General features: G+C 42.1%; 1 protein-coding gene across 1 annotated transcript in view; it reads right to left on the bottom strand.

Moving 5' to 3' along the window:
- Positions 1 to 21,480, bottom strand: part of ATRNL1 (attractin like 1) — a 350,792-nt gene extending 329,312 nt beyond the window's left edge. Inside the window, exons 1-5 of the mRNA XM_087823974.1 lie at positions 21,191 to 21,480; positions 6,334 to 6,417; positions 5,056 to 5,169; positions 2,471 to 2,599; positions 986 to 1,194 (exon numbers count right to left, since the gene is read on the bottom strand). Of these exons, the coding sequence (XP_087680100.1) occupies positions 986 to 1,194; positions 2,471 to 2,599; positions 5,056 to 5,169; positions 6,334 to 6,417; positions 21,191 to 21,480 (826 nt within the window). The remainder of the gene's footprint in view (positions 1 to 985; positions 1,195 to 2,470; positions 2,600 to 5,055; positions 5,170 to 6,333; positions 6,418 to 21,190) is intronic.
- Between the last annotated feature and the right edge of the window lie 6,437 nt (positions 21,481 to 27,917).

Raw genomic sequence — 27,917 nt, 5'->3', positions numbered from 1 at the left:
ACCAGTATTTTGTATGGTTGGAGTAACTCTTTTTTTCAATGGGACAATGTGGGTTTTAGATAGGTATAATTTATACAAAGCCTAAAGTAATTCCTTGAAGTAAGTATTCAGCACACTCAGCAACATGTTTTTAAAATGTATCTCAAGAGGACCATATTCCCTTGGTTTTTATGTAGGTCTCATAGCAACTACTGCTGCTATATTATAGTAACACATGAACATGTCACTTCCTAATACGTATTTTCTTAGTAAAAGTTCCCTCTATCAACAAGATTAATGTGTCTGCACAACATAAGCTCTCAATATGTAAACAGAATTAGCACAGAGTAAGCTATGGATGGGTAAGTACATGGATAACAGGCCTATCTCTTCAATTCTACAATGACAAAGTTTATGACTTTATACCCAAATACGTAAGTAAACTAAAACCCTGCAATGTAGTATAAAAGTAATCTTTAATGAAAGACACTAATAAAAATTGTTTAGAAATTCTTCCTCGGGAACCTTTTGCAATAAGCAACTGAAATACTCTTATTGTCTGCTTTTTAAACACTGCATGCTGTGAGCTTTTAAAATAGCCACAAGGGGGCGGTAATTCCTAATAAATAAGTGTAATACAGGCATTTTTTTTTGCAATAAACCATGTATATTACCCACCATGAATCGAAGTTGAATGCAGCACGTGTTAAATTCAGTCAACAAAAAATTACAAAAGCTCATAATGATCACACACCTACAATTTAAAAAGAGCTTCATATGTAACTTCCTTGATTCTCAAAACGGTATATAGACAAAATCTATACCAATAGTGCTATTTTGAAGGAAACTATTAAGTCGATAGTTAACTGAACACCCTAAAAACAAAACAAAGAAATGAGATCTGGGTGTTGCAAACTATGGCAAAGCAGGTGAGTGAAGGTTTGTGTTAACCTCTCAGATATATGAGTCAGTCTGAGAACCCACGACACCGCACAGGCAGGCATACCTTGCCAGCTATCGTTGCAGACGCACAGCTTTTCTCCGGTGAGGTCACAGTACCCGTGATCGGGGCTGCCGCAGTTGGCTTTACAGTAGGGGATGTCACAGGCTTCGCCCTTCCAGTATTTATCACATTCACAGTACACTTGACTTGGAACGGAGACACTAGTTGTACACTTCCCGTGACCAGAGCAATTGTTAGGACAGGAATTGATTCTGTAAAACATAGTTCATCATAGACTCAAATTCAAGATCATCGAGAAAGGATCCTGGTTGATATTTTGTAAGCGTCACAATTTCACAATGTGACTTCAGCTTTTTATTCTGTGCCCTTTTACCCCCAACGCAGTTCAGTAATATTTATTTGCAATGAGTTTATGTGGCTACCAAGACCCGAACCTCCAAGGACTATACCTCAGCATCTGTGCGACACATGCAGTCCCAAGCACAACGCTCTGCGAAGGCTTAAGTGTGCAAATGTTGTGAATATCTATTTTACAGAAAAAAAATTTAAATCCATGAATACCTGAAAGAAACTACCTGAGAAGCCGAGATATAACTCGGTTGTATAATACTTAAATAGCATCCTACCACCTATATACTGTTATATAGAAATGAGATGTTTGTCAAATATTATTTTAAGGCCCTTTGACCAATTATATTCTAAAGCATATGAAGTCTCCCTTGCATACATACTTGAGACAAATCAATTCTATAATAAACTGGTGATTCAAGATAGTTAGAATGTTTTATTCCTGGTGAAAACTCCCTGGTTACCATTCTCTACGGTCCTAAATAAACGGGGGAAATGTGCCGAGTTCCTCTATGCTGCTCCTGTGACGGCACCTGAAAGCGTCTGGCTACTTCCCTTCACCCTTGGACTTTCAGATTAAAAGAAAATGTATATGAAGTGTCAGACACATAACAGATGCTCAATAAGTATTATTTTATTTTAGAGGAGACAGTGATATGGCCACTCACCTTACCTCCTAAAGCCTCGATTCCCTCCTGTGTAAACTGGGAAAATTCCCGCTTGTCAGAATTGTTGGGGTGAGAATTGAAGAACAGAATGTACTCGGAGCGCCCAGTCCGGTCTGGATAGAGGACTGTGAACACTGAGCCCCCACACCCTGGGCACCGGAGGGCAGGCGACCCCCTGCACCCCACACCTGCTGCTGCGAGGAACGCTACCCTCGTCTGTATTTGTTTACTTAGTCACTTACAAACAATTTTAAATTCGGTAATTAATTTTCAGCCAAACTTAAAGCCACCACAATGTCCTGGGACTCAGGATGTATCCCAGTGCGGGCCCAGGCGGTATTCCGAGGCACGTTATCACACTGGATGTCACTTACGGAGACACCCGTATATTCTGAAATTTCACACACTCGCCCGCTCCTCGGGTATGCTGTTTACAAAAGCAAACAATAAACTCTTTGAAGCCAAATTATAAAAATCTTTACAATAGGAAATTCCGGAAAAAAATACTCACGAATAGAAAATGTTGAACCCAGTGAGATTATAGGCGGCATCACTAAAGAAATGCAGCAGAGCGTAGCCGGACGTTGTGACGACTTCGGGCACGCTTTCATTCCCCCTTATTTCGGGGACTATCAGGCCACTGGAAGAGGGCAAAATTGACCGTGGTGGTTATTAATATACATACGACAGTTAATCACATAAAATGCACTCGGAGAGAGCCTTGGCAGGACCCCCGGTGTCTCTATGAGAACCGGCGGCTAGGAGGAGACTAAAGCTAAAACGGTTCCCATCCGCTTCTCACCCCATCGCTGTACCCGCAAAACAAAGCAGCCAACCCTTGATGCTTCAGGATAATTCCCGCGTCTGCTAGCTTACGCTTGGGAAGGAGCAGAAGACTCTAGAAGGAGACCGTCCAGAGGACTGGAAGGCGGGGGCTAGAGGCTGAGCTGGGCCTTGTGGCCAGCGGTTCAGTCGCGCCTACGGAACGACACCCCAGTAAAAGCTCTGGGCACCTGTAGCTGCGGTGAGCTTCCCGGAAGGTGACCCGTGAATGGTCCCAGAGGGTGACACCACCCGAGGACACAGATGTTCTGTTTCTGACCCTCCCAGGCCCCTCCCTGTGGGTCTCTGCCTCGGCTGGTAGTGAATTCTGTCCTTTATAAGGAAACTCCAGTGATACGCACAGTGCTTCCCCGAGCTCTGGGAGTCACTGCAGCGGATGACTGAACACGAGGGGGTAGCGGGCGCCCCTAAGTGTGTAGCCGGCTGGTCAGGAGAGCGGGAGCCCCGGAACCTGCAGCCGGTGCCTGCGCTAAGGGCAGTCTCACGGAGGGCCGTGCGCTTAGCCCGTGACGCTTGGCCCAGCTCGGGGCGGCTGGTGCCCGAAGGCCCTGCGCTGGTCTCGATCTCATTTCTCGCCACATCCCCCAGGCCTGCAACAGCCTCTGGAACCGAGCGGGCTCTCCAATGTTGGCTGGGTAGCAAATACGCAACTGGACTAATCTGGACGATCAGATTCTGAATTCTTAGCAACGTACGGTTTAGCTTTTAAGTCAGTGGACTGTGGAGTCCTAATCCTGGCCCTACCGCCTATTACAGGTAAAACTTAATTTCTCCAAGTCTCCATTTTCTCAACTGTAAAATGGGGTGACAGGAATTCTTCCACAAGATCCTCGTGAGGATTACATGACATTAAAAAAAAAAAAAAATTGATTTTAGAGAGAGGAACAGGAAAGGGGGAAGAGAAAAACATTGATGTGAGAGAAAAGCGTCAACCCGCTGCATTGCCCTAGCCTGGGGACGGGCCCTGACCGGGAGTCGAACCCCCTTCCAGTGCGCAGGCTCCTGCTCCAACCGACTGAGCCACACCGGCCGGGCGGGCCACGCGGCTCTTCACTGCCTGCCGCAGGCTTAGCATCCGGGGGACACTCATCTCCCTCGGGCAGGTAACAGGAACACTTGCTAATGACAAGTCACTGGCTCCATCTTCAAGGTCATACACTAAATCCCATCCCGCTAATTATCTTACAGAAGTTTCCTTCAGTGTCAGGAAAGGGTCGGTAAGAGTGCTAACGGACCCCTGTTAATTAATGCAAAGTCATTACAACTACTCGAAAAACAAATGGAAAGGCACACATCTAAATGATGGTCAGTCGATAGTGTCATAAAAATAGAGTAATGAGAGCAGAATGACATCTAAATTGCTAAAAAATAAATGTATGAACCCAGGATCTCACCTCACTGTCACAATGAATTATCTTACGATGTAATTATTCACGAGGCTCTACTCCATTTCCTACGTACTATCCTTAGATGAAGGGCTATCATGGCTACTCTCGATATAATTTTTAAGTAATTCAAAAAATTAAGTTCTAAAAGTATTTGGAGCAATACCAATATCACAGAACAAGTGTCTACGCTCCCAAAGAGTCACTCTGAAACAGTTATTTGGAAATACAAGCCCTTACATGTTTGTCCAAAAAAATAATAGTTCACATTCCTCATAAACCAAACACTGCAATATAAATAATAAATAGAAAAAAGAAAATGAAAAAATATTGTAGGGGACAATAAACTTTTATCTATGTTTACATTTTTAATAATGACTGAACATATAAGAGATACTGTGTAAATAACAAAATGAGTAACTCTGGTCAACAATCACATTAGTTAAGTTATACACAAAATCTCCATACATAAAGCATAACTTAACCTTTAAATAAAAATTTAAAACTTTATCATTTTGCTAAGATAAAAAGACAACTATAAAATATATATACCTATTTATTGCTTTGTCAGCTAGAACTCATGGTAATCTATCTAAATAGATCTGAAAATATCATCAAAGCACTTTAAAACAATACACTATATACAGCAAAAATAAAGGATATTCATTAAAGAAATCTACATATCTGGTACAAGACTTATTTATCTTTGCTATATCAATACTGACTTTATTACATATACACCTAAGTGGATGGTCAGTATCTCTGCAAATTTATTTTGAAGTACAGGTCAGTATGTCTTTAAAATTAATAAATTATACACAGTTACTTTTCTAAAACTTAAGTACATCAGCTAAACATAAGCACTCACCTAAGTACAGCTATTAAAGGTGCATATATAGAATCTCCATCATAGACGTACATATGATCCCAGCTACATTCTGTAGCAAAATGATTGAATCTTAATCTTAATACTGCATTTGGACTAAAAAAAAGAATAAAATATTTTAAAATTAATATGTAATAGAAAAAGCACAGTCTGAAGACATTTTAGGCATAGCATTTTATTAAAACCTATTTACGATAATTCTGCTATAAATCCTTAAGTCACCAGTGTACAAGATTGATAAGCAGTGATATATAATTTGTAAAAAATACATGCAACTCCAATATATACTCTATTAACAGGCCATAGGTATGTATCATCATTTTCTAAAATCTCAGTTGAAAGGAAATGTTCTCTCTCTCGATTAAGGTGGAGGTTATGTAGATCGTATACATTATTTAAAACCTTATTGAACTGTATACTTAATAGGGGTGCATTTTCTTTCATGCAAATTGAACCTGAATAAAGCCGAATTTTAAAATTCAACACTCAAGGAGCAAGTATTTTTATTTCTACACAAACCTTAACTAGAGGCCCTGATAAGGTCTCCAAATTTTAACTGAAAGGTCTCAATACCATTAACAAGTCAACAAAATGAGACCAAGGGTGCACAGGGAATTAATAAGTTCTAAAAATTTCATAAGTTCTAGAACTTTTAAGTTCTAAAAAACTTTTTAAATAACCCCCAAAATACCGGTTTTCCAAATATACTCTTTAAAAATCATAAAATGGTTCAAACAATGGGTATCGATTCATGTATGGTCCAATCACAATGTTTAAATAGATAAATTCAATCTCAAGTCCTTATTACTGAAAAATACCTCTAAAAGGGTAATTCACTCTTTTCTATAAAATGTTCTTTTTTTAACACCCTTAGAACTAAAATGCTGAATAACATGAACCCATGGTATAATTAGGCCTAGAATATTTTTACTTTCTATGGAATCTTCAAATTCCTTAACAAGGTGTTTAAAAGAAGCCAAAAATGCCTGCCTGATTTATTTAATGCCACACTAACATAACTCAAAAAATAAAATATATGCAAAAATTAAACTATTATCACAAGCGAATGGGTATTGTAACATATTAAACGTGACATCTAGAAGTTGTAAATCCCATTAAAAATAGCGTGAATAATGCTTTTCTAATAATAAGCAATGAAATAAACTCTATAATTATAAAGTTGTTATACTTCTGCTTTAACATTGATATGATCGCTTCTTTATCATTTCAGGATAAAATATACCCAAATTGTATACTTACTAGCCTTCAATTAGCCATGTGCATTTAGTTTTATACTTATAGTTAATTGGACCATCTGTTAAATATCCAGAAGGTTCTGTTAACCTAGAAAACAAAATCATGAAGATAATTAGCTTAAAGTAACTTTAAGGCATATAGTAGCATAGGAAAATTTAAAAGACATTAAACCAAAGGAATGGGACATAGCATTTTTACCAAAAAGAGAAATTATTTACAATTTAGAAAAATTTTCAAATTGCCATGTATCTCTCTCCATCTCAAAAGAAATTTATTTTGGATTTCTTTAAACCTTGACGTACTAAGACTATTTCATTTTACATAGTGGGGAAATGCACTGAAAGATGGAATATTGTACTGATGGGTTGAAAGTTGACACAAAATAGATTAAGTGAAATTTCCTCTGCGCGAAAGTCAGGTGGAGGCAGAAGAAGGAAAGTCAAGGACACTTTGGGAAAGGCAGGTCGCTGGAGCGCAGAGAGAGTGCACACGCGTGTCCTGCCAGGCTGCGGGGCCCGGGCTCCCGGAGCCGAGCCGGCGCCCGAGCTCACTCGGCTGCCTGCCTGCTTTTATTTCATCGTCTCGTCTAAGGGAGTTTCAGAATTTAAAAATCTTTAAAACAGGACCCCAATTCTACTTCATTTTGTTCTCCTCAGCTCCAGCTCAATCATTTTAGCAACAAAAGACCATATTTTAAATAATTAAAATAGCTTCCCACTCAGCCTTCATGTTTATATGTGCATACAAACACACGCACGCGAGGGCTCAGCAGTCTTCGACATTCACACATGCACACACGCACCCATACGTATACACACACCGATATCAGGGTCATTACCTGGTCTTAGATCAAATTAATTTCCTTATAGAATAGAGTCTTGAAAACATTAGGAGGGGGAAGTGTCATCTACCCAAATCAAGGCTGACAGAAAGGCCAGTCGATATGAATGTTATTTGTAAATCTTTCATAATCTCAGCCAACTTTGGGCAACAAGGGGGCTAATTCATGCTTGGAATAGTTTCTGAAGAGCAACAGACAAATTTAATGTTCTCAAACCAATGTAATAATAAATCGAGCGTGTTCTTCACGTCAGGTACTACTGTAAGCTCATAATGTGTGACCTCATTTAAAAATCCCCAAAACCCTACAAGATGGTAGGAGTTACGAATCCCGCATTAAAGATGAGAAAAAGGAAGCACAGATAAAGAACAGGTTAAATAACTTGTCCTGATTTTTCCCTTCCGATAATACCAGATGAGGTCATTGAGACAAGCCCGCCACTGAGGCCAACATAAAGAGCTAAGGAACGATTTTAAAATCTTAAAAGCAGGTCGTAAGCAACAAAACGCTCAGATCTGCCAAGCCAAGACCAAGACGTTACAGGTTCCAGGCATTCGGAGCTGCTTCTGCTCTGGGGAGATCTGTCTACTTAGAAGAAACTGCCAGCGGCTCAGAGTGCTTCTGGCAGCCTCTAGGAGGGAGGGGGCAGAAGCTGGAGGCGTGGCCCACAAAAGGTAGGGGCTCGAGTCAACAACACGGCACTCTGACTTGGGACGTGACCACGTGCTGCTGGGGTCAAGCTGTGCCAGACGTAAACGAGCCCTGGTGCGGACTGCAGCCCAGCTACGAGCCACCCGGGGGGCAGAACACCCTGAGATACGGCTGGCTTACGGTGGTACCGGAGCTGCTGGTACGCCAAGGCTCCTAACCGGAGAGGCGACGTTTGAAATTAAGCAACAGACCTTTAAATCACAAGGACAATTAGAAAATGTTTTCTATTGAATACCAAGACCCCAACACATCAAAATTTATAAGATGAAGCTCAGCCAGTGCTTAGAGAGAAAGGTATAGTTCTCAGTGTGCATGTTAGAAAGTCGATCATCAATTACAGCTCAAAAAGCTATAAAGAGAACAGTAAATTAATCAAGAAAGTAGAAGGAGCAATAAAAACAGAAATCTCTGACATAGAAAACAGCCATATAATAAAGAAAATGTATGCAACTAAAAGTTGGCTTTCTAAAGACTAATAAAATAATAACCCCCTGGCAAAGCTGATCAAGGAAAAAATATCAATTACCACTATCAAAAAGGAAAGGAGGAACATCACTACCGATGCTACAGAAAGAATAAGACATTAAGAACTTCACACCAATAAATTTGACATTTTAAATGGAGTGCAAAAATTATTTTTAAAGCACAACCTGACAATCCAATACAAGAAAAAATAAAAGATTACAAATACCCCTCATACAAACACCCTAAACAAAAGATTGTCAAATTTTAATCTGGTATATATATTAAAAATGCATATAAAAAGAAACACAGGTAACAGTATTCCTGGAAGAGGTATGTGTGAAGACTTGGAGGTTCAGGGAATAGCATGATCTCTTTGGGGAACTGCACGTGATTCAGTGGATCAATGAGCAATGTCTAAAGACAAGACTGCACAGGGTAATCCACGTGACAGTGCACAAAAATCATCCCATGCCTAACATGAAACTCCTCCAGGGCAAAAAGCAGCCAGACAGGAGGCATTCCACAAAACACTGACAGGCAAATATGAACCACCCCTGCTGCCTGAGTCAAAAAAGAAGAATAAAAGCAAACACTAGATACACCAAAAGCCTGGGAGAAAAATGTGGGAAATGAGATTCTTTGAAGAATTAGGACATTAAAAAGCTGTCCAGTGCATGAGCCTGGGAATTTGGGAAGCCACATCCAGGGCAGACATGATGAGGCTCTACACTTTCACCTCTGGCTAATTTCTGGACTCAGAGCAAGAAGGAAGTGAGGCTAAGGCAGAGTCATAAACAACCTGGCTGAGCACTGGAGGGCTGCCACACAGCATGAATCTGCAAAGCCTGGGAGAGTTCTTCGCTTTTTCTTGGCTCCAGCATGCAAGGAAATTTCTTGAAACACTACCTGACCACAAGCTAAAGGAACAGAGACTTTAGAGACCACACACAACAAAGAATACAGTCATTACAAAACTAGTTCAGAAAAGTCACTAAACAAGTACACGACTACAACACACGTAGTAATAAAAATGCACCCTCAGCAGGGGGAAGAATCTGATTTCTAGAGTTATCGTATTATGATAATCAATGTCCAGTCTCCCAACAAAAAATAACAAAGCATGCAAATTAACAAGAAAGTATGGTGCGTTCACAGAAGTCAACAGAAACTGTCCCTGAGGAGACAGACACTGGACTTGCTAGATGATAGACTAATTCAACTGCCTTAAACATGCTCAAGAGCTAAAGGAAACCAGCATAATGATATCTCAACAAATAAAGAATCTCAATAAAGATTTAGAAATCTTCTCATCACAACCTCAGTCATTACTGCTTCTGTTCTCTCGAAAAGCAAGGTAGCACGAGGGGGCTCGTGTGTGAAAGTTTCCCCGGCTTTAAGCCGAGGTGCGGATCCCTCAGTAGAGTCCATTAAGAAACCCTTCTTCCTACGTTTCTAACTTACAGTTGCAACAAACCCTTAGAATCAAAATGGTGCTAATTTAAATTGTAAAAAATTCCAAATTCGGGCTGAACCTAATGATACAAATGATCAGATGTAAATTAAGACGGAATGATCACAGTTTAGAGCCTCAGGGAATTAATATTTTTAAAACCTCTCCTCTGTTCCATGACCCTACACAGCTCCTTCTATTTCAACTTCTATGATGCAAGAATATCACTATAACATAGTCAAAAAGCACCTTATCACACAGTTATGACATACATAGCTCTTTTTATCTGGGAATTTAAGAACAGGCAGGCCTGCTTTGCAAATACCACCTACAATATAGCCCATCTTCCTCTTAGGGAACACACTTCCCAAACTGCATCTGAGGAAATGCCTCTTCTCCCTACTCCCCAACCCCCCCTCTCCCCACCACCGCACCTTCCCACACTGACCCACTCCTGGGCTACGCCTCTCAACTCCTTACCCTTAGTTTAAAATAGCTTCCCTCCTCCAAAGTACATACCCTAGGAGCTACCCCTGTGACTCTTACCTCCCACCTGCGAGAGGTGACGTGAAGACACTGTTTTGCTTGCCCACCCAGGCTACGCAACAAGAGTACAGGCCACTGCTCGCTCCATCCCACCCTCTTCAACTCCAGGGCAACAATCACACACACTTCAAAGGAAAGCCTACTCGCCACAGCTCCTGAATTCCTTCTCAGTCTTCATCCCCCATCCCTAACCCAAAGCCCCTACCAAGACCCCGCCTCTGCCTCCACTTATTGCAAAGAGGTCTCCTCTTGGCCATTTCCTCTTCTAGAAACGGGGGGAGGAAGGGGCTGACACAAACCAAGATGAGAGGGGTGGAAAATTCTTTCTCACCACCCAGAGACAGGAGAAAGGGGGGAAGCCCTGCCGCTTCCACAGTAAGAGCAAGTCTCCCTTCGTAGGGGCCTGATCTCTTCCCCGCCAACATCCCTCACCTCCGAGCCACCTGACCCGCGCGCTCCCACCGCAGGCACACTTAGGACACCTTCACCATCCGGAGCCGCTCCTCTTCCCAGATTCAGAAGTCGTACACTCCAACATCACAAACACCTGGTTTCCCGTCCTTTCTGGTCTTCTTACTCCTAACACCCTTATGTTCCGACTGTGTAGAGGTCTCCAGAAATTAGGTGGCATATACCTCACCCGCCTAAAAGGTAAACTAGGCCTTGTACGTAACTATTTTTTATGCTGCTTCTACCATGCATCCTAAGTTTCAGACCACCGACTTATCTTTTTAATTCTGTGGCACTCCTGTTCTTGAACTGAGAAGCACACTGCCATGTTCATCTCCACCAGGACTGCAGGAACTCCTGGCCTACCGCCTCTTCGTGTAAATGAAGATTTGCTGGAACTCAGCTACACCCATTTGTTTACATGTGTCTAAGATTGCTAATGTGCTATAAGAACAGAGTTGAGTAGTAGCAACAGAGCCCATCTGGCCTGCAAAGCCTAAAATATCTACTATCTGGCCCTTCCCAAAAAAAAGTTTGCCAATCCCTGTCTAGATGCCTGCCACATGCCCACGCGCCTTGCCAATGTCTCCTCCAGCTGAAACTGCCCCATCTCGAGTCCCTGATCAAACAAGCGAGCTGGGCTGTGTACATCACAGGAGTGACCGCTGCTCAGTGCAGGAAAACCAGCACAAACATGAAACAGAACTAAAATTAAATCAATCGAAGTGCTGCTCTCTATCCTGGCTATGAATACAAAATTTGATTAAGACATTATAAAAAAATAAGTCAATAGGTTTAATATTATGAAGCCTCTGAAACAGTAAATCCTGTTTATCGATGACTATGGTTTTTGTGCTGACGTAACCCATAACCACTCTGCAAGGACTAGGCAGATCCACACAGAAGTCTTTTTTAAAACAGCATTCTTAATTAAAATATTACGTAATAGTTTATTGATTTCTATTTAAACAAAGTGGATAACGAGGACCTCGAGGTTATATCCACTGGTATTAACGTTCCCCTCTCCGCACAGGGACACATCAGTGTATTACTCTGTGCTGAGCTCGCATTTGTTCTCGCTGCCGTCACAGTGCATTCTGCACCCCCAGCCAACTTCTGCCTTCTCTGTCCACCTGATCCCATGTTTTTTAATTGTGCAGACACAGTGACCATTATTTGGGTTTCGTTCCTATAATTCAGTGATTCTTACCATTTTGAGATCTGAGATCACTTTTGAGAATCTTTTAAAAGCTATACCCTCCTGCCTACGAAATTTCACATCAATAATTATTTCATATACAAATCTGAGGATTCACCAAACGCTCACAGCCCATCCAGGATCCTGACATTAAAAACAACTGTTATATTATACATCCAGGTAATCAACAAGCTTGGAGAAAAGTAAAATACAGCTACATGATAGAGAACTATTTGATTAAGTGCATACTTTTCTGTTGGTATGTCTGTGTACTGTAAAATGCACCCATTTGTACTTACGTTGTAAAGGACAAGGGAGAACTCTGTAGAATATTCTGTTTTCACTGAAGAATGGAAAAGGCATGACTGAGAAACCGAAAGTAAAGGAAAAACTTTAGAAGAGCTGCAAGAATCTCAGCCGACCTTGGTCACTCCACGGGTATGTCACTCCACCTCCCTAAGCCTCAGGTTCCTTGTGTGTAAAATAGGTATCACAACAGTACTTACTTTGTAAGATTGTTTTAAAAATGGAATGAGAGAAAACTTATCAAGTGTTCAGTAAAGCAGCAAAGCAAACCCATGTAGAGATCATGGCACACTGGCAGAATTAGGTCTCAAACCCCGATCAGTTTGGTACCAAAACTCATTTTCTTGATAACCCCTATACCATCTGGAAATCCAGAAGAGTGTGAGTGTATAATTAGGAAGAAACCTCTCACTGAAGAGTAAAAGGCGGCTTGAGATGGAAATGGGCCAGACAGACATGATTTGGCAACTCACTGTTACTTAGCAGCCATCAGACTTTGCTTAAATAATCGCTCCGGGTCTTTTTTCCTCTCTTCCCACTGTACAATGAGAACATGAATTATCTACTTCACAAGTTTTTCATCAGGAATAAAAAAAAAAAGGCAATATATCTGAAAGCTTTTGTCTACCACATTATAGTACTTCTCCTCTCAACTCAAAAGTTAAGTTTCAAAATACTAGTTTTAATGCCATTAATACTGTTCTTCCATGACATAGAATAATAAATTCTAATTTCTAGAAGAAATTTCATTATCAGCATAAGTATGCTGTCAAAACAGTGCAAAGGGCCCTGGCCTGTGTGGCTCAGTTGGTGGGGCTTTGTCCCATGCACTGATGGGTTGCCGGTTCAATTCCAGCCAGGGCACATGCCCCTCGGGGTTGTGGACTCGATCCCAGGGAGGGGGCATGCAGGAGGCAACCAACTGATGCTGCACTCTCACATCGATGTTTCTCTCTCTCCCTCTCCCTTCCTCTCTCTCTAAAAGGAAAAAAAAAAAAAAATCTTAAAAAACATAAAGTACAAATGATGCCTGGGATTAAATTTAATACATCAAAACAAGGACAACGCTCTTAAATTTTCTATTTTTTTATGAGACATAGAAAATTTATTTGAAAGTTTCCAATTTATACAGGGCTTTTATTTTCTAAATGCTTGTATTTTACCTATAAAAATAATGGGTATCTGCCCCTCCCTGCTGGGAAAGAAGGCGGAGGTGGAATCCCTTCAACCATTCCTGCACGCACCAAGCAAGCAGCAGCAAAGCAGCAGCACCCCTGCTCCTCACCACTGGGGGGCGCCACAGCTGCACAGACTGTGGGGTGGGCCATCTCTGCCCAGCACCAAGCAAATAACAGCAGACTCAGCTCCCCTGATCCTCCTAACTAGAGAATGGAGGAGGCATCTCAAATTAATTATCTAAGCTTTTCATCTTAAGAAATTAGATTAAGAAAAGCACATTAAAACCAAAGGAAGCAAGCAATCAATGAAACTGTAAACATCGACAACAACAAAATAGCAGGAATCAATGAAACCAAACACATATTCTTTGAAAAGAGCAATAGCATTAATATGTGTCTAGCCAGACTAAGCAAGAGAAAAGAAAGAAAGCAGAAGCTCTCAATATCAGAAATAGAAGAAGAAATATCACTAAAAACCCCACAGACTTTGTAAGGATAATGAAACATTAGAGAATTTTATGCTCATAAGTTTGAAAATTTAGATGAAATGAACAAATTCTCTGTAAAACACAACTTACCAAAACTCACTCAAAAAGAAACAGATAAAATGAATATCCATGCATCTATTACAGAAGTTGAATTCACAGTTGCAAGCCTTCCCACAAAGAAAATGCCAGGCCCAGATGGCATTATTGATAGATTTTACCAAACATTTAAGGGAAAAAGGTAATACCGATTCTACATAAACTCTTACAGAAATTGATAAACTGAATCTATGTTTTATGTGGAAAAGTGAATGTACTAGAATAACCAAATGAATTTTTAAAAAATAGAGTTGAAAGAGTCTCACTGTGAATTACAAGACTTATTATAAAGGTACAGTAGTCTTAAAAGAGAGGGACTACCAAAAGGTTAGACATATGGATCAATGGAACAGAAACAGATATAAAGATAGAGATATCTAATTAACTGCCAAGAAAGGTACGAAGATATCAATGAAAAAAGTACAGTCTTTTCAACAAATGGTCATTTCATAATGAAAAAAAGGTCAGTTCTCAAGAGGACCGAGATATAGTGTCATGCATGTAGTAACAGAGCTTCAAAATATAGGAAGCAGAATCAGGTAAGACTACAGAGAGTAGTAGATACATACAAAATTATAATTGAAGATTTCAACATACCTTTCTCAATAACTGATAATAGAAAGAAAATCAGAAAAGTGTGAGAAAACTTGAACTAACTTGACCTAATTGAAATTTATAGAGCATTCTACCCATCAACAGCCTAACATACATACTTTCCACATGCACAAGGATATTTATCAAGATGCACTATATTCTGAACAATAAATCTTAACAGAGTCTAGTCATGCAGCCCTGTACATATTAAGTAAATTGAATAAAACTCCCAGCAAATTAGGAAGAGAGGGAACTTCCTCAATGTGGTAAAAAGGATTTACAAAAAACTTACAGATAACTTACTTTACAGTTAGAGGTTACATATTTTCCCCTCAAATCAGAAACAAGACACATCTCACATCATTATAATGGAAGTTCTAGCCAGTGAAATAAGGCAAGAAAAAGAAACAAAAGGCATCCAGATTGCAAAGAATATATATAATCTATATCAAAATCATAAGGTATCTATCAAAATCTACTACAACCAATAAGTGAGTTCAACAAGATTGAAAGATACGATATTAAAGTACAAAAAAATCAGTTGTATTTCTAGAAAACTGCAACAAACAGAAATTAAAACTAAAAAAAAATACATATAATTTACCACAGCATCAAAAAACATGAAATACTTAGGGAAAATCTAACAAAAAAAGTTGTAAGACCTGTTCACGCAACAGTTTTAAATATTGCTGATTAAAGAAGACCTAAAAAAAAAAGGGGGGGATATACCATGTTCATGAATCACAAAACTCAATATTGATAAATGACAACTGTAACCCAAATTGATCTATGGGTTCAACACAATCCCAAATAAAATCCCAGCAACTTTTTTCTAGAAATGTACATGCTGATTCTGAAATTCATATGAGAATGCAAAGAAATAAATTAGCCAGAATAACCGAAAAAGAACAAAATTAAAGGACTTTCACTCCCTGAATTCAAGGCTTATAAAGCCACAATAATCAAGATATTGTTGTCTTGACATACAAATCGACAGAGATCAATGGAACAGAGGAATCCAGAAACAGACACACAAGTATATGAACTGATTTCAACAAAGGTACAAAGCCACTTTAGCAGAAAAAGAATAGTCTTTCAACAGATGGCCCTGAAGCAATTTAATATCTATATGCAGCAACAATGAACTGAGATCCACACCTCTCACCATACACAGAAATTAACTCAAAATGGACTATAAACATAAACTATAAAATCTAACACTATAAAACTTCTAGAAAAATAAACCAAAGAAAACATTTGGTTTAGGCAAACTTGTCAAATTTGAAACTTCTGTTCTTTGAAAACACTGTTAAGAGAATGAAAAGACAAGCCCCAGCGTGGGAGAAAATACTTCCAAATGATATATCTGATAAGGAAATAGTATCCAGAATAGATAAAGGACTCATAAAAATAAGAAGAAATGTAAAAAAAAAGACAAAAAACTGTGCAGAAGATTTAAACAGATATGTCACCGAAGAAGATCTACAGATGGCAAGTAAGCACAGGATGACATGCTCAAAAACATTAGTCAGTAGGGAGTATAAATTAAAGCCACAATGAGATCCCACTACATACTTATCAGAACCGCAGGAATTTAAAAGACTGACTATACCTAGTGCTGGTGAGGATGTGAATTAACTAGAACTTTCATACATGAACATTAACTAGAACCTTCATGCGGGTGGAAATGTAACTGATACAATTACCTTTGACAATAGTTTTGTCAGTTTGTTAAAAAGTTAAACATGTATCCACCGTATGACCCAGCCATTCCACTCAGGTATTTACCCAAGAGAAATGAAAGCATATGTCCATACAAAGACTTCTACTATGAGCGGCTTTCTACAGAATAGCCAAAAATGGGAAACGACCCAAATATCCATCACCGGATGAATAATAAATTGTGATGTATCTACACATTGGAATATTACTCAAGAATTAAAAGGAGTAAACGTCTGATATATCATTAATGAATCTCAAAATAAATATGCTGTGTGAAAGAAGCCAGACAAAAGGAATACATAATACATGATTCCACTTACATAAAATTCTAGAAAATGCCAACAAATCTAGTATAGTGACAGAAAGCAGCTCAGTGGTTGCCTGGGGACAGAGTGAAAGAGCGGGAAAGAGAGGGGTTGGGGTATAATGGACATTTCTATCATCTTGATAGTGGTGACAGTTTCAGAGGCACATGTCAAAACTTTTTAAATTATACAGTTTATTGCATGTCAATTATACCTCAAAAAGCCCTTATAAATATTTTAAAGGAAACAATTACAATTGCAATTAAATAATTCATTTGAACGTACTAAAAAGGAAAAGCAGTGCTGTAAGAGTACATAACAAGGGGTGACGTAGCCTGAGGAAAAAAGCCTCTGATAGATAATAGTGTAAGCTAAGATTTGAAGGCTTTTTAGCAATCAGCCACAAAAAAAAAAAACCACCAGATAGGAAAGAGGGTTCAGAGAGAAGGAAGAGCATGTGAGAAATGCTCTGAGGCCGAAAAGAATGTGACACCTTCAGGAAACTGTAAATGACCACTGCACAAAAAAAGGAGGGCCGAGTCTAATCTGCTACAGGAGCCAAATCACGCAGACCTGTGGTCTTGAAAACCACACTACAAGTAACCTCCTGGATCAATTTAGGATCTTAGAAACAGTGAATTTAAATTATTTTAAAATTTCGACTATGCGGCCTGGGCTGGTGTGGCTCAGCTGGCTGGGCATCTTGCCAGGCACCCAAAGGTTGCCGGTTTCGATTCCGGGTCAGGGCACATGCCCGGGTTGCAGGCTCAATCCCCAGAAGGGGGCGTGCAAAAGGCAGCCCAGCAAGAGCAAATGTTTTGCTCTCACATCGATGTTTCTCTCTCTCTCCCTCCCTCTTTCTTCCCCTCTCTCTAAAGATTAATTTAAAAAAAAAAAAAAAAAAAAAAAATTCTACCATGTTATTTTTAATAATTAAAAAGAACCCATGGATATAGATTACATATTACAATTTAGTTTGAAGAAAAGAAGGCCTGGGGGCAAAGGACATTCAATTTAACTTTACAGTTACTGATAGTTTCCCTACGATTAATAAAAAGGATTCCCAAGGATATGTGTGTGTGTATGTATATCTACTAGCAGCTTAAGAAAAACATTTACACCCTTGACCCTGCCCCTTTTTGTTTACAATAGCTACCTCATTCTTAATATTATGTCATTTTGCTGTCTGTAGAAATAAATACTTCCATTATAAATGTGTGAAATTCAGTATCCATATTTGACTAACCTATGAGATTTTAAAAAACCTATATACATTAAACATGTAGTAAGACTTAATAGATGATTTTAGGAAAATGTTCATTAAGTGTTTTAATAATAAATTTACACTCGCAAATATTTATAATATAATGAGATAGTTTCCAATCTCAGAGCATTAATTTAGGTTATTTTGTTTACCTAAGAGAAATCAGAGGTCATAGTTCCTAAGTCACATTAGCGAGAACATGTACAAGCATGAACACAGGATATAAATTTATATAAACATAAACCCCAACTACTCTACAAAAAGAATTCTAAACAACCTGCTTCTAAAAGAGAGCGCTATTTATTCCAATGGATTTTATTGCAACATGTTCTCCAGCCTAACGTTCTCCTTAGCTACCCGAGTAAATACAATCTGAATTAGCACAGGTCATACCCTGGATTACTGTATTTCAAACTGGCATCGTCCTTTCTGATTCTCAGTCCTAAATCTTTCAGTCCTGCTGAAGCTGAAGATCGATGTTCATTCTGTTTTACCTCTGTGAGGAATGGCTTAGGACTCTGAGTGTTTTCTTCTTCTCAAGTGGAAACAGAGAAGGCCGGAATCAATGCTCAGGGAACTGAAGTACCACTTTTGCTATCACATCTGCTCCTGCATTTCTGCCCCCACCATCAATCTTCCATTCTAAAGACGCATCTGAAGAACTCTTACTCCCTAGTCAAACCCCGGTAGCAGGGGGCGGAGAGGCTGAGTTACCATGGAGCCAGCCAATTAATTTTGACACCTGCTTACCAAGATTGATCATTTCTGATGTCTGTTTGTTTGGGTTGCCATCCTCCCCTTTTAGTAAAAGATTTTCAAGGTAATTAGCGAAGTGAGAATTTCCAGTTAAAGTCTTCCCCACTGTGTTATTTCTTCAAGTCACCATCCTCAAATAAACCTTCCTTAGCTCAGCATGTACCTTACCAGGAAGAATTATTTTCTTCTAAATTGATTCCTCCCTTTCACATTAAACACCACGTTTTCTGTACCCCTAAGAGTATAGAGAACACCACACAGAGTTGTGCCAGTTATGTTTACTCTAATTAATCGCTTGCATTCCACAGAGAGATGAAATGTATTCTACTTATCAACAGAATAAAATGAGTCATAGGGAAATAACAGCTTCCAAGGAAATAACATTCAATGATTAGTTCGGGGTTTATTGTTATTTCACTGTATCTCAATTTAAAAAGCTACTCTTCCTTTACTCACCAATGCTTTGTGCTTATGAATGCCGTCTCTCTGTTATTTAACCTGGTTTTAACTTGATCTGTGATCTTTCCTATTAACTGGAACATCTGCTGGTGGGACAACATCTGCTGGTGAGGCTACAAGCTGCTGATCTAGCTGATTCAGGAGTTGACTACTATAAAATGTAGACAGGAGCTTCCCAGGACAGTAGCAATTTTGTCCTAAGACAGATGGAGCAAATCCACCCGCACAAAGGCCAATATCCCTGAATCACATAGGAATCGGGCAATCTTCCTATTTATGTACAAAGAGATATAAAAAAGAGATACGGCTTTTTTCATTGTTGACTCCCAGTTTATATGTTCAAAAATCTCTTCTGTGAGGTAGAGTCTGGCTGCTATAGTCATAGCAAAAGTTTAAGACTATTTACGTAAAAAAGGCTAAGAAACGCAATTCAACATGATATCTTTCCTCATCTTGAAACCCTTTTTTAAACTTTTAATGATTATCTCTCCCAAATTAAAAAAAAAAAAAAAAAGTGTATTAAAACAAAAGTAGAGTACCATACTAATTTGTGAGAGTGTGAAGCTAGGAAACAGTCCAACAACCAATTGCTACAAATGAATTCCATAAAATTTCATTTTGAGATTTCACTTCCAAAAAACCTGCTGTAAATGGATTTAAATAGTAGGACCTACCTAAAATTTAAAAGCACCATTTTAAAAGAAAACCAAACCTAAACAAAACATTTTTACAATGTGTTTCAAAGGGCATTGTTTTCATCAGCAACAGTGCAAAACTAACTAAAAAAATAAGAAAAAAAACAACACGCTGTTTAGAACTCCCAGGGAATTTTCCTATAATACGTTAAAAAGCTGAACCATATCCCTGCCTTTGTCTTAGAGCCTAAGAGACATTCCACTTAAGATCCTGCTCTCATCCCGACAACACACACTAGTGACCTGCATAATGTGATTTCAGAACCACAAACCGGCCAGAAAACTTCTTGTTGAGTATCTAGGAGGCTATGAAGTTGACTCAATGACCGAACTGCAAGTTGTCAGACAGCTACCCGGGTGGTGGCCTCAACTAACTTTCTACTTCCCCACATCCACCCATTTCTTTTCCCATCCGGCAGGAAAGCCCCGCACATCGTCCAGCAGGAGGGAGACGGTGTCCTTCCTGCTGCAAACTCCTCAGGGCCTTGAGCTCCAGCAAAACCAAAGCGATGCTCCCACACAAGGGCTGACCGTGAAATAACCACTGGGAAACTCCGTCATCTTCACGTTCAAAAGTCGGGGGGGGGGGGGGGGATTTCATCTAACCCACAGTCACTCCCTTATTTCCCAATTCCAGGCTGTCCTGGCCAATTCAACCCAGTGCACTGGCTCAAAGTAAACATCCTAGAGTTAGGCCGGCCCATGTGGGCTCACGAGTGGGCCCTTCCCCGGTGCAACCCCGGGCAAATTACTGACATTCACTGTCTGGATGTCTCTCTGTAAACCCAGCGTAACATTTCTAGTAAGTCGCTGAGTTGTGGGGAACAAATGAGGTCACCCGCGCTAGGCCCTGGGAACGGCGTTGGCACGCGGCGCGCCCATCCTGAACTCTCCTTAGGACCGCTATTGTTACTAAATAAACTAAAATGTTCCCAGCGGTTCCCTCTGGGGAGGGAAATAGGATGGGGGGGGGGAGACCACGACTTCTAACCTTGACGCTTCTGTATTGTCCCGAATGTGACACGCGCTCAAGTGCTGCGTGAGACACGGGCATCATTTTTTGATTAAAAAACTGTGTCCTAACAAAACGGGGTTTGGCCCCGTCGCCCAGTGTGCAGATGCTGATACGAGGGGACCAGAAGTCCCTGCGGACACCGGGACCAGCGTCCGGAGCGGTCAGCGCTCCGCGCGGCGCCGGAGGTCCCCGGGGCGCCCGGGCTGGAGGGGACGCGGGTCGGCGCCGGGTGCGAGGACCCCAGGCCCCGAGGCCGCGAGGCGGGGGGTGGGGCGCGAGGGGCTGGGGGGGGCTGAGGCTCGGAGTCCCCACGGCACTTACTTGAACCTGCCCTGGCAGTGCTGGCACTGGTCGCCCACCCAGCCTGGGTCGCAGAGGCAGGTGGCGTTGACGCAGCGGCCGGAGAAGCAGGAGCCGGTCCTGTCGCACGGCCGGGACTGGGACACCTGCGCGCAGAGCGCCAGGTAGACGAAGCCGCAGCACAGCAGCCAGGCGCTCCCGCCCGGCGGCCAGGAGGAGGCGCCCCCGCCGCCGCGCGCCCGCCGAGCCCGCCGGAGCCCCGGGGCCGCGGGCTGCGCGGGGCGGGCGCGGGCCGGGGGTGCCGGCTGCATGCTCCCCGGGACCCTGCCCGGGGGCGCGGCGCTCGCGGGCGCGGACCGGGGCGCTCCGGGGGGGGGAAGCCGCGCGTGCGCCGCTCTTCACCGGCGCCTGCCCCCGTCCCGCTCCCGGGTCAGGAGGGACGGAGCCCGGCCGCGGTCGCCTCCGCTCGGCTCCCTCCAGTCGCGCTCGGGCATCGCCTCCGCGTCTCCTGACCTTGTCCTCCGCGGGCCGAGCCCACCGCCGCGGCGCCCGGGCCGGGCCGGGCCGGGCCGGAGGCGGGGAGCGCGCGGCACGGGCTGCGCGGGGCGCTTCGCAGGGGACCCGCGGGAGGGGACCTGGGGGGAGGGGACCCCGCGCACGGCCCCGCCTCACCCGCGGCTCGCGCCAACTGCCTGGACTCCCAGCCCCGCGCGCCAGGGAGGGCGGGGGCCAGCTGGAGCCCCGAGGTGGGCGCGCCCAATGCGGGAGGGGGGTTCGGGAGACGGGGGCTCAGCCTCGCGCCGCCCGGATGGTGGCCGGTGGCCCCCCAGCTGCCGTCGTCTCTCCCGTGTCGCTAGCCTGCCCCCCGCGCTGCGTCCGGAGCCCGCGGGGCGTGGGGCTGCCTCCGCGCCTCTCGCCTGCCCACGCGCACCCCCGCAGGCCGGCGCCGTGGTCTCGCCCCGCCTGCCCGGGGACCTGGGGCTCCCCCGCGCGCGCCCACCCGCCCGGCCCGCGGGCCCAGGGGTGACCGGCCCCCCAGGCGTGGCCCGCGTGCCCGCGGTGCCCTTGCCCTCCTCTCGCCGGGGAGCGGGCCCCCCTCGCTCCACGCGCGGCCTGAGCCCACGAGCGAAAGATCCGCTCGGGGCCGGCTCGCGGCTTCAGCAGAAAGGGAGCCTCGGCGCGCGCCGCCCGCAGCTGCCCCGCTGCAGCGCTGTCCCCCGGCGCTTCCCCTCCTGCGCCCCGGCCCCTCGCCTAGGTCTCCTTAATTTTTTTTTTTTTTTCCCTTAAAAGAGAAAAACTCCAACAACACACAAAGAGCTGAGCATGTGCAGCAGGCAAAAGTCTTAAAGGCACCGCAGTCCGACCACGCTGTGGGGTCCGCAAGAGCTGGGAGGGGCTGGGGTTCGGGACTCGGAGGCCCGCGGCGCCCTCCGCGGAGGGCCTCTCCCAGGGGGAGCAGTTTCTCCCCCGAGATAATGACCCCGCGCCCCAGGGAGGTCGGCGCGCTCAGAGCCCCCGCGCGCCACCCCTCGCCAGGGCGCCCGGAACCCAGGTATCGCCTGTTCCCGGGTCAGTGTTTCCTCCTCGGTCTGGGACTTTCTGCCTTGAGGATGTTGCAACACCGGGGATTTTTTTTTTTTTTTTTTTTTTTTTTTGGAGAGCAGAAAGGATGCCCAAAATGAGCCGTTTTCCTTCCAAAGTGGCAATCTTTCCTCCTTCAGATGGCTTTCCAAGATTGGGTGGCATATGCTGACATCTTTGCTTTGCACGTCTGTGCCTTCGCTAAACAGGCTCCTTGAACCTGCAGCCGCGCATCCCCGGGGTTCCTCGGGGTTCAGCAAGGTCACTGGGTCGCGTCCGAGGGACAGCGGGCGGCGTGAAACGGAGCTTGGAGTCCACCCGAGGCACAGCTGACAGCCAGTGGAGGAAAGTTTTCGTTGCGGCTACACAGTCATAATGTCGTTGTTAAGAGTCACCTCGTGCTTATTTGGGGCACAATGTACCCACGTCATCCCTTTTAATCTGTTATCCCCACTCTGCCCATGAAATCCTCCATTAACCCCATTTTACAGGTGAGGCCCGAGAGACTCCCCGAGGCTGAAAGGTTTGTCAGCGGCAACTGAGGAGTAAGCGGTGAACCGAGCTTTAAACACAAGTTCCTCTGACTCCCGTGCTTTTCCCCCCACTATTTACCAGGCTCTTTCTATTTTGTTCTACGCTAGTGAGTAAAATTCAAGTGTTGGCTTGGTTTAAAAATACTTCAGCAGTGACTCCATGAAAACAAAGGTCCAGAAAGTGGTGGCTCCTTGGCAAGTAGAAAATGAAAAAGAAAAACCATGATTTTTATTGATATAACAACAAAAACCACAGTTCTCCCATGATACCAATATAAGAGATGTCATCCTCAAACCTTAAAAATTAGGACAGTCCCTTCTTCTTTCTGCATATTTTCTCTATCAGGATGTTCCTTAGAGGCTACCCTGGAAAGGGGAAGAAGGGGAGGGAACGGTCTGCATAAAACAGCTGAAAGGAAGGTATGCTTCTGCATCACACCTTTCAATCTCCAAAATCGAGACGAGCTCTTTCTAGTATTAGCTGCACGTGAACAGTCTCTGCTGCCTTCTCCCTTCTTCCCCGGTGCCAGCCACAGTTTAGAAGCTGCCACATCTTTCTCACATCTAATGTAGAGGTGCCTTCAGACACGTGGAGAGTATCCAAGCCCTTGAAACCATCTGAGTGTGCAGGTAATTCAAATGGTACACTGACTGTAGCCCCCTTAACAAGAGAGCTCACTGCTCAGCCACATCCTGACTGCAGCCTGTATTGCAGCTGAGGATTTGCCCATTCAAACAGATCTCTTTTAATCTTGTAGCCACTATAATCAGCTCAGTACTTCATGTTACACTGAAGAACATGCAGCCCCACAGGCCTCCTCTCAAAATAGCCTTTAGAATCAAGCTGATGATATTAAATTTATATAAAATTATTAGGATCTCAAAGGGTTTCCACTTACCCCATGTCCTGCTTTTCTTTGAAATTCTTTCAAAGAAATTCTTTCAACACTTACTGAGGAACTATGATCCATTCAAGCAAGAGAAAGCAAAGATTAATAAAACTTGAGCCCTACCCCTGGATAAGCTTATTTTCCACGAGGCTCACTTGATTGCGAGTCCCTAAGACATTTGAGTGTCACGTGTTTTATAAATGTAGACACCAAAAACTCAAATGATTTACAACGGTCTCACAAAAACTCCGTGATAAAGTTCGTCTAGAGTCTTGACAAATGTTTCTGTATCTTCTACGATCAAGGAATTTTAAAGCTCCGACATTATATTATTTCTTTCTTCCAAAGTGAAGTCAGCATCCTGGCAGTGCTATATGACACTGCAAATAATTCATAGTATTGGTAATGGCAGTCATAAACCCAGCGGAAATGTGAAATTTTACTCCAAAGACAGTGAGGGGAAGTCAGGTTTACTAAGGTAGGATAAAACTGTTAAGATTGGAATTATCCAAATGTCTCCAAGGGGAAAGATAAGAAAAGTATGTTTGTATTCTCTGAAATTAGCCTTATTTCAGGACCTTTATGTATTTGGGGGAGTGTGTTTCATTTCCATTCATAACACTTAACAATGGTTATAATATGATGGGCAAAAGTCTAAAATTTCACATTGCCAAATTGTTTGAAGGAAATTCAAGCGATATTTTAAAAAAGAGAGAGAAGACAAACAGCAGGTCCACTGATTTCTTGATTGCTACTCAAAAAGTAACAGATCCTACTGGGTCCAGTAAACTAAAGCATCCCCTTCTCGGTTGCTTGACTGGAAAATGATCTCTACTCTGGTTATTGGTTCACTGTTTGACTTACATGAAGCTTCTGAAAGCAGCCAAGGTATTGAGAGCTTGCGATGATGTCAGTATTTCTGAGACTTTGATAGGCCATGGGTAGTCCATGAGAATGCACAGTAAAGAAAAAGTCAACCTTAGATGCTCATTAAGAAATTATCAATGGTCTTAAAAGTGTTTATATGGTGGTAGCCTGAAACACCACCCTCCCTGCCACCCAAAATCTGACACTGCTTTCTCTTAGATTCATTCTTCCCTTCTACCGATTTCTCTGGCTGTCACACTTGCAAGCACACACATACACTCTGGTCCTGCCAACTTTTCCACTTAACACATTTCAAACATATTGTCATAAGTAAATCCAAGGAAATAAATCCAAAGAGTCTAAATTCACTATGCTGGGCTAATACATTTTTTAAACTGGGAAATAAAATGAGCATCCTTAAATTTTTTATCCTAAATACCCAAACTTGTTACAAAAAACAAACAAATAAACAAACAAAAACAGTTGATTGCAAGTAGTCAGTTGCAGAAAGTTGACTTTTGTCACATTTTTTCAATAAAAATATGAGGTAGGACTTCCTGCTAAACATAGTGGACTGAGTATGTGCATTGACCTCTGTTCTAAACTCTACTGATATGACAGGAAATAATTTTTTAAAAATTTCAAGGTATAAAGTCACAATGACAAAGGAAGTGAGGAAAGAACCAACTAGTAGATGAGAGGGGTCAATGCATCTGGAAGAGTCAATGCATTGGAAGGATAAAAGGAAATGGGAACATGGTAGTTAACATAAGCATGCTTGCTCAGATGAGTAACAATAAGCCTGTTTTTCCTGAGGAGTCCAGGAAAACCTCAGGCCTCAGAGGCAAGAGATACCATGGAGAGGAGAGGTGGGACTCTAACATGAACACAAGGAAGATGGCTGAAGGCAATGTAAGGACCCACAGCCCCCTTTTTTTACCCCAAATAGCTAAAGATTGTCCCAGACCCTACCCAGACAGGATTAATCTCTTGAGAAATTGAATCAGAGAGTCTCCAGACTTAGAGCACCAGGCATAATGGAAGGAGGGAATGAGGTACACAGCTGAAAATGGAGAGATTAAGTGAAAAATCTATATATTCAATGGTAAGATTTTCCTGCCCCCCTTTCCTACCTATTCCCAGAACACCTACAGCCAACCTAAGAAAAAAAGAAAAGAAAAGAAAAGAAAAAACAGGCAGAAAACTAAAGGACACTTACCTGAAAAATTAAATGGTCCAACAGAAAAGATAGTGTCATTTGGAGTCTCCCAACCAAATGGATGGCTTCAGGATCAGCCTGCCAGTCCATAAGCCTCACCCAATCATTTTTCTTAAAATACAAACCAGTAAATGTTCATTAGACATAAAAGAGAGAAACAAAAACAGAGAAAAGGAAATTAGAGGAAATACAGTCAAGTGACAAAGGAAGATTCTGCAACCATGAAACAAGAACTGGATGCTCTTTTAAAAAGCAAAGAACATTCAAAGAATAAAAATAAAAATAGGGTCACCAAAGTTAAAATACAACAAAAAGTTTGGAAAATAAATTCTAGGAAATCTCCCAGAAATCAAAATGAAAAACAAAACAAAGAAAGTTTCTCCCCTTACAGAGGGGAAAGCTAAGAAAATAAGAGGATTCATTAATGATTATGCATAATAGACACTATTTTAAATTAAGCATTTATAATATGTGTACATTCATTAACATGTTAGTACATTAATGCACAACTCCTTTGTAGGAGTAGACAAAATTGGTATTAATTTCTTCAACATAAGAAAATTTCCAAGAACTGAACTGAACCTCCAGATGAAGGACCTACTACAGCCTAAAACACTGAGTTAAAAACAACAACAAATTAACAAGTGGGGAGGAGAGGTAAATGCAATAGATTGGAAGTAAGCATAATATTAAAATTCTTAATAGCAAGCGTAGGTGCTAAAATTAAGTAGAGATATAAGAGAAGTTATTTTCAACATAGAATTCTATACCCAGCAAAACTATCAATCAAGTATGAGAGTAAAGAAATTTTCAGACACACAAACATTCATAAAAATTTTTTTCCTTTTTAAGGAAACTCCTGGAGAATGGCATAAAGGGAGAAGAGACTGAACACAAGAGAATTGTGAAGAGATATCCTAGGAAAACAGACAGTGCCCCAAGCCAATAGAGCAACCAGTCCAACCTGGAATAGAGGGCTGGGGAGAGAGCTGTCTAGGAAAACAATGGATATGAGTGTTCAGAACAGTTGGAGCTTTTAGAAAAAATATTAATACTATGTGACAGATCTTGAAGTATTTGGGAGGAAAATGGAATAAGCACATGGAAATCTAAGTCCATGAACAAAACGAAGCAATTGTTGACTACAAAAAAAAAAAAAAGAAACCTGTACAAGATGGATCAGCAGTAATACTTACATAATCATCACAATGCAAACACTATTGATTTAGCCAAACATTTATAATATGTCTCTAGCAGTATGGATGGGCCTGGAGAATATTATGCTAAGCAAAATAAGCCAGGCGGGGAAATACAAACATCACATGATCTCACTTATTTGCGGAATCTAAAGAATATAATAAACCACGATGAACAGAATAGATTCAATGACATAGAGGCATGGAACAGACGAATCTCGGAGGGAAGGAGAGAGGGGGAAAGATGAACCAAAGAACTGATATGCACATATGCATAACCTGTGGACACAGACAACAGTGTGGTGAAGGCCTGGGCTCAACGGGGGAAAAAGGGGACATCTGTACTACTTTCAACAATAAAGATAAATTTAAAAAATAAAATAAAATAAAGATGGGAGAGGGGTAAGGACGGATAGTGCTAGATTTCTCAATTCCTTGATAAGAAGTAATTACATGTCCAAA

Source organism: Miniopterus natalensis, chromosome 14 (assembly GCF_054644295.1).
Source record: "Miniopterus natalensis isolate mMinNat1 chromosome 14, mMinNat1.hap1, whole genome shotgun sequence".
Lineage (NCBI taxonomy): Eukaryota > Metazoa > Chordata > Mammalia > Chiroptera > Miniopteridae > Miniopterus > Miniopterus natalensis.
This window is presented reverse-complemented; position numbering and strand designations above follow the sequence as displayed.